This window comes from Ornithodoros turicata, chromosome 3, assembly GCF_037126465.1.
Source record: "Ornithodoros turicata isolate Travis chromosome 3, ASM3712646v1, whole genome shotgun sequence".
Lineage (NCBI taxonomy): Eukaryota > Metazoa > Arthropoda > Arachnida > Ixodida > Argasidae > Ornithodoros > Ornithodoros turicata.
In genome coordinates, this window is record NC_088203.1 from 74,646,180 (window position 1) to 74,652,711 (window position 6,532).

The 6,532-nt window shown below is 46.7% G+C and overlaps 1 protein-coding gene across 1 annotated transcript; it reads right to left on the reverse strand.

Moving 5' to 3' along the window:
• Positions 1 to 3,570: 3,570 nt before the first annotated feature.
• On the reverse strand, positions 3,571 to 5,576 carry LOC135389667 (piggyBac transposable element-derived protein 3-like). Its single transcript, XM_064619700.1, has 3 exons — positions 5,531 to 5,576; positions 4,788 to 5,016; positions 3,571 to 4,735 (listed from the first exon to the last, which is right to left on the reverse strand). Exons 1-3 carry the CDS (start codon positions 5,574 to 5,576, stop codon positions 3,571 to 3,573), a joined length of 1,440 nt encoding a protein of 479 aa, XP_064475770.1.
• Between the last annotated feature and the right edge of the window lie 956 nt (positions 5,577 to 6,532).

A 6,532-nucleotide genomic window follows, 5' to 3' on the forward strand; every position in this document is an offset into this window, starting at 1 on the left:
GTCGGCACAGTTCCCACCAAAGTTGGCTCAGGATACACGCTTACCCCCTTCCTGCTGTCTTTCTCCATCTGTCAACGTGTGTACGCCGCTAACACATTTTTTAAGGAAGATCTGAACCGTCAATACGGCAAAGTGTTTCAATTTCACTTTATGGGACACTCTAGGTACCATGTTGCCCAGGATCTTACAGGACCTATAGGACCTACAGGTTCTATCTGTTAGTATGACTACCCATAAGATCCTACATGAACCCATTGGAGGCCCATAGGAACCCATTGTAGGAATATGTGGGAACGTCTATGGGTACCTGTGAGGCCCATGGGATCCACAGCTACCCACAGCACCCCATTGAAACCTGTAGGAAATCTCTATGGGTATTCGGACCAGGGAAACCTGTAAAACCAACAGACAGCCTGACGACAGACGTGCGTGACGCTGGTGCACAGATAAAATGGCATACATGCGGGCTAGCTGGTGCACGAACCCCAGAAAAACAAGCATGACCGTGGGCTTCGTGTTTGCACACTCTCAAGCTTGTTTCCTATGGTGGCACTGGTGCAGAGGAACGTGTAATGATTGACGTAAAGTACACTTACCCGTGCGTCTTTGCTAGGTTCGAAACCCTTCCTGTTGAGGACGACTACCCATTCTCTGCAGTCTTCGGGCGCAGCCGGAAACACGAATACACGAATAGCGAATACACGCCGCACATGCAGCTGCTCCTTTTGCCGTTGTGCACATCACGCATTTGTTCAAAGAGGAGCTTGTGCTTCCGTTGATTGTTCTTACAGCCAAAGACGGCGCAATGCTGTCCAGAAGAATACACCGTAGCAGGTGCGCTCAGGCGAACTGAACAGGTTGCCTACTAGAGCACCCGCGCATTCAACCCGCTGTTCACTCGCCGACTGATGGCGTCTGGTGTCGAGAGTATGAACTCGACTACGTCCTGCGACCGAGGCTAAAAGATTCTGGTGCATACTCCAAGAACTTCCTCCCAAACATGAAGCTGCTGCCACAGTCCTTCGTTACAATGTTTTCAACGACCACAGTTGTGCCATCGCTGAGTGCACAGCAACCATCACCTGTACCTGTCGATAACTGAAATGTCTGAAGCACTGCTGTGCGACATTGGTGGACATGTTCATTGCCAAAGCTGGGACCTTTGTCATGAGGCAATTTTAGTTCGATGAGTGCGTTGTGATCCTGAGGTAGTACATGTGTGCTTTGCAGTCCTGAGTTCTGCCACTCTATTTGAGAGCTGAGTAGAGGGTTTGATGGCGCAGTGATCAACTTTTTCAGGCTGCAGCTTTCAGACTTGAAAGCACTAAAATAGAACAAATGACCAAACACATAGCATCGTCGGCTAAATGCACGAGTCCATGTACAGTATAAGTGACATTGTGGTTACCTTATTAAGGTGCGGGAACTGTGCACCAAAATAGGCAAGTAACTCTTTAGCATACTGGTTCTGCTCCATGTACACATTGTGGTTGCAGAATATAGATATGGCGACATGAAGCAACAGGAATTGTGGTTCGTACATATCTTTCAGAAGACCTCTCGTGGCAACACGGCCAGTATACAGGATGAAGTGCCAGGACTCTGTCCCCTCCCACCTTCTTAAGGGTTCATGGTTTCCCAGCAAATTCCGAGCACACATTTTTATTTTTATTTTTTTCATGGTCGAGAAGCGATCTGACAATTGCTGGAAGTTACGAGTAGACAGTCGTCCTATGGATACAGGAGAAGTTGCGGACCAGAGATTGATGACTTTTCTGACAACACACGAACAAACCAAATGCATATACTCGTACGGAAATGCTGTGACAGGTCCTTTTGGGAGACCGGTTATGGGTGTGTGAGTCTTACGGTGGAGAGTTTGTGTTCTCTGGCGGAAGTCCTCATCTGTCCGAGGTGGAGCATCCGTTTCGAAGAAAACCTGGCGCCGCCAATTCGCCGTCCTTGCTGGTTACGTTTCCCAAAGCCGTAGTTGCCTGTGTATCGCTTTATCCCGAAAACGAAGCCCCTGACAGGGGCACCTAAAGTAAAGGTCTTAAGCTCAATCATAAAATGCGGCAATCGCAAAATGCGTGATATCTGCAGTGTATCCTTTCAGGAAATCATCACATAATGCGGGCTTTGAGTGTCTGTGATAGCATCCATTCAAAAGCGGAGAGCTATCAGGTATTTCTGGAATATAGCCAATAATTGGCCAGAACTGGCCGAGGCTACTCTTTGACAGGTTAACCCCGTCAGTGTAGATCATAAGCGATAATCCATTCGGAATGTCCCTTGTTGGCCATGGAAACGAAAATAGGTTTGCCAAGATGTGCGCCAGTGGCAAATCTCAATAATGGCCCAGCGAAACTATGTGCATGCGAGTTTGCCTTGGTGTAGCTAACAATGTTCCTGCGTCAGAGCAGCTGTAAAAGTGCCCTCTAGGTGATGCCATTTGATAATGACAAGTCGTTCAAGAATCTTCGAAGTCAGTCCTACTTTCGTCCTGCTGTTGCTCAGCCTCGGTGTTGTCATAAGGTGAAGGAAGAAGTGTAACTTCAGCTCTACTGCGTGAAAAGACCTGCTTTCTGGTGGGAGAGATGACACGCTTCCTTTCTCAATGTTCATTATTACATCGTCTTTGCAGGCACTTTATTCACTGTCACTTTCTTGAAGACTTCTGCAGGTTTCTTGGTCAGAATCTGTGTCTGACTGCTGAAGAACAGAAGCGATGTACTCCTTTTGCCGCCTGTATGTTTGAGTTCGTGATAGTTATTAACTGGTCGTTTTGACGTCTTCATTTCCAGGCTTCACAGTTCCTGCAACTACACACTGAAAAGAATGATGCCGCATCAACTGAAATTTCTTCATCAAACTGACGCTCGTGCTCTCATGTGCACGCTAGTGTAGTGCGTTCACTCATTGAGTATGGTGACTGATGTGGTCAAGGAATGAGCGAGTAGTCAACGTAGTATCCTCCTGAGGCCCAGCGTACATTTCCGCGATATTTTTTTGTTATAATGATTTTCCCAAGGTGAGGAAGTCATAGGGAAGAAAAGTGAAGCTCATTTTTTGTGCGATTCCAGTAGTTAATTCGCAGATGCATGTCAATTTCTGTGGACATTGGACCTCAGGTACCAGATCCTAACCAGGTAATCAATGATGTTGACCAATGTGATTAACACAGCAAAACACTCTTTTTTTATTATCTTTTATGGTTCATGCTTTCTTGGTGTGCGCCTCTTCGAAACAAGAACGCTCGCGTGTAACACAGTAATAGTTCTTACACTTCACACAGAAGAACTTTGTCTTTTTGGTGCACGACTTGTTACGGCACCTTGAACTGTGTGGTACTGATGCTAGTCTTGGCAAATGCTGGGCGGCCGTTGTCCTGACCTCTTCGGGTGGCACAGGAGCCCGTTTCTTAGGCTCCCATTCCTCATCGTCGTCGTCGTCTTCTGCATCGAACTCCTCTTGCTCACTTCCTTGTGCTATCAGTGTCCGTGCAACTGTCATTCGAAACTCCATGAGCTGCATAATCTCTTTTCTTCTTTTCTGCATCTTCATATTGTCTCATCGGTACTGGATCCATGCGTTGGAAAGGGAAATGTCAAACAGGTGAAACATCGTCCTGATCGTCCACTTGTTAACCCTGGAACTTATCCGATAGTAACTGATCACTCTGTCCGCCATGTCCACTCCGCCCATTGACTGGTTGTATTTTGACACAATGGCGGGTCTCTTAACTGCAATGTGCTCCATGGAGCTCGACGACCACCTTCTACACTCATCTTCTGGGTCCTTTTGATGCACTGATGACATGAGGATGATGGGTTTGTTATCGTACCACTGTACAACGCACATTCTACCATCACTCTTTGTCCACTGTTCAGACGTCCCCCGACCTTTAACCTTGAGGTCTTTCTTAGATGCTAGTTTTAGTCCTTTTGGAATTCGATTTTTCATTACGGTACCGGTTCCAGCTATTCCTTTTGCAGCAAGCTCATCGAGCAAGGAAGGCGATGTAAAGTAGCGATCAAAATACAGGTCTGTTCCAGGCGGTACTGTCTCAACCAGTCTCATAACTGCAGATCCTCTGACACCTAGACTCTTTTGTGCTCCATCTGGGAATGTGCCTTTTCCTTGGTAAATCTCGAAATCCATAATCAGACCTGCAGGGGAGGCCAACACAAAGTTTTTTAGTCCCTCAGGATTTGGTTTTCGAGGAACGTATTGACGGAGGGATGTCCTTCCTGTGAATGGAACCATCTGCTCGTCTATGCTTAGGCACAGCTCGCGTGGAAGACTGTGACAGCCTTGTAGTACTCGAGCCAGCAAGGGTCGGATCTTCCACAGCCTGTCTTTTTTCCTTTCATCAGGAGATATTTCGATATCCTTCACTACCTTTAGCCTGCTTCGAAGCTCGAAATAACGCTGTCTGGTGATGCTGCTGGAGATGATTGGGACTCTTGTCTCCTTCTCCCAATACATTCGTATTCTTTTGAATCCAAGACACGACATCCAGATCGTCACTCCGAAAAATTTCCTGAGTTCTTGTCCTGTTGTGTTCAGTGATTTCCCAGTAACCATCACGCTGGTGAAATTTGTTGCATCTGCCATAGCGTCAAGCATACCCTGGTCAATGTATTGTTCGAAGTACTGCAATGGAGTCCATTGCTTCCGGATATCCAGGGTGTCTGCCGTGGGCTGGTACACGGGTATCCAGGTAGTGCAGAGTCTGTGTTCAAGAAATTGGTGAGAGACTCGCCACAGAAAACTAATCTCTTTACCTCCTGCTTCGTCGCCATGTGGGGCATTCGTCGGACTCATGATCCTCGCTCTCAGACACTTCGTCATCGTCTGGATCATTGTCCTCGGCCTCCATACCTGGATCCACTGCATCGCCTTCATTTTCGCTCTCTGATAGCTCTAAATCCGATGCGTCATTTGCAGCTATCGCTTCCAGAATCTGCTCAGCAGTCTCAGTCCTTACAACCGCTCGTTCGGATCTCCTGGGCCCTAAAAGCGAACGAAAATCTGCTTTAGGCCCGGTTTCACCAACGCCGATTAACATTTGAAGCGAAATAAACCATCACCTAACCTAAATTTAACGCTGCTCGTCTGCTTCACAAACATTTCTTTTAACCCGGTTTCACCAACGCCGATCAACATTGGAACCAAGATCAATGGTCCCTAAACTTGAATTTAGCGGTTCACTCTGGTTCACTAATGGGCGCTATTGTTTTTGAAGCATTCATCAAGTCATGAATTACCATTTGCAAAAAATAGCCATGTGTTAACTAGAGGTTTTAGCAGCCCTTCATCTCGGTTTCAAATTAACCGGTGCTGGTGAAACCGGCCTACGTTCCTAAAGGGCATCACAGTGGACAACAATATTCGGCCTCTCTAGTTTTCGAAATGCAACACCAGTACAGACTATTTTCCCTTTCTCGGTGTGCCTGAGTAAATACTGCGCCTAATTACACATAATTTTTCACTCTAGAAATACATAAACTGCACAAAACGAACTTACTTTGCCTCGTGGTCCCGTAAAATTGCGTGGTTGCGAGTGCCGCCATGTTGAATGGTCATACGAAAACAATGTGCCATCCGATTGCCCATCATCAAACTGACGATTCTTCATCAAACTGACGCTCTCATGTGCACGCTAGTGTAGTACGTTCACTCATTGAGTATGGTGACTGATGTGGTCAAGGAATGAGCGAGTAGTCAACGTAGTATAGCTTCATCTCGTAAATTGGTACTCGTATGTCTCGCCGTACCTTCTACACTGGCATACCTGCTACACTAGCTTACCTGCTTAAAGATGCCCCGGGATAAGCCCCGGAAAAAAACTGGAAATTTTTTGGGGAAAATAGTTTTTTTCGGTTTTTTCCTCGTCTCCGGAAAAATTGACTAAAATTTCTTGTCGACAAAATTCAAAAATGTAAATTTTCGTGCTTTTGATGCGTTCCAGACCGCCAACAGTGCCTTAGGTGCCTCTAATCCGCCAACGACCACCAACTTATTGCTAACTTATTGCACCACCACTATGGCTATTCCAAGCGATCGCCATCGCGTTCACCTAATGTCGGAGTTCTGGTCGGAGTGGACGGGTTGTTCCAATTACCTATCGCTGAGTAGACAGCAGTCTCATCGAATGCTCTGCTCTGCATTTATGCCTAAAGGGTGAACACTACCATGGTTTCTAGCTCATTGTATGCTGTGGCTTGGCCGGCAATGGTTCGACTCAGCACTCAGCAGTAACCGGTTTTGTTTCCATTTCTTCCAATTTTTCGGGAAAAAAACCCGAAAAGAACCGGTTTTTTTTTTCGAGCGATCCAAAATTTCCGGAAATTTTGCATCTGTATACCTGCTACACTGGCATACTTGCTACACTGATATATCTGCTACACTGGCATATCTGCTACAACAGAATGTGTGCCATACATGAATGCTGTATCCCGGCGTCGGGAACTTGGCGCCCCCATCGCCCGGCAGCAGCCGCAGTAGCCCCCTCCTGCACTCACGGTTG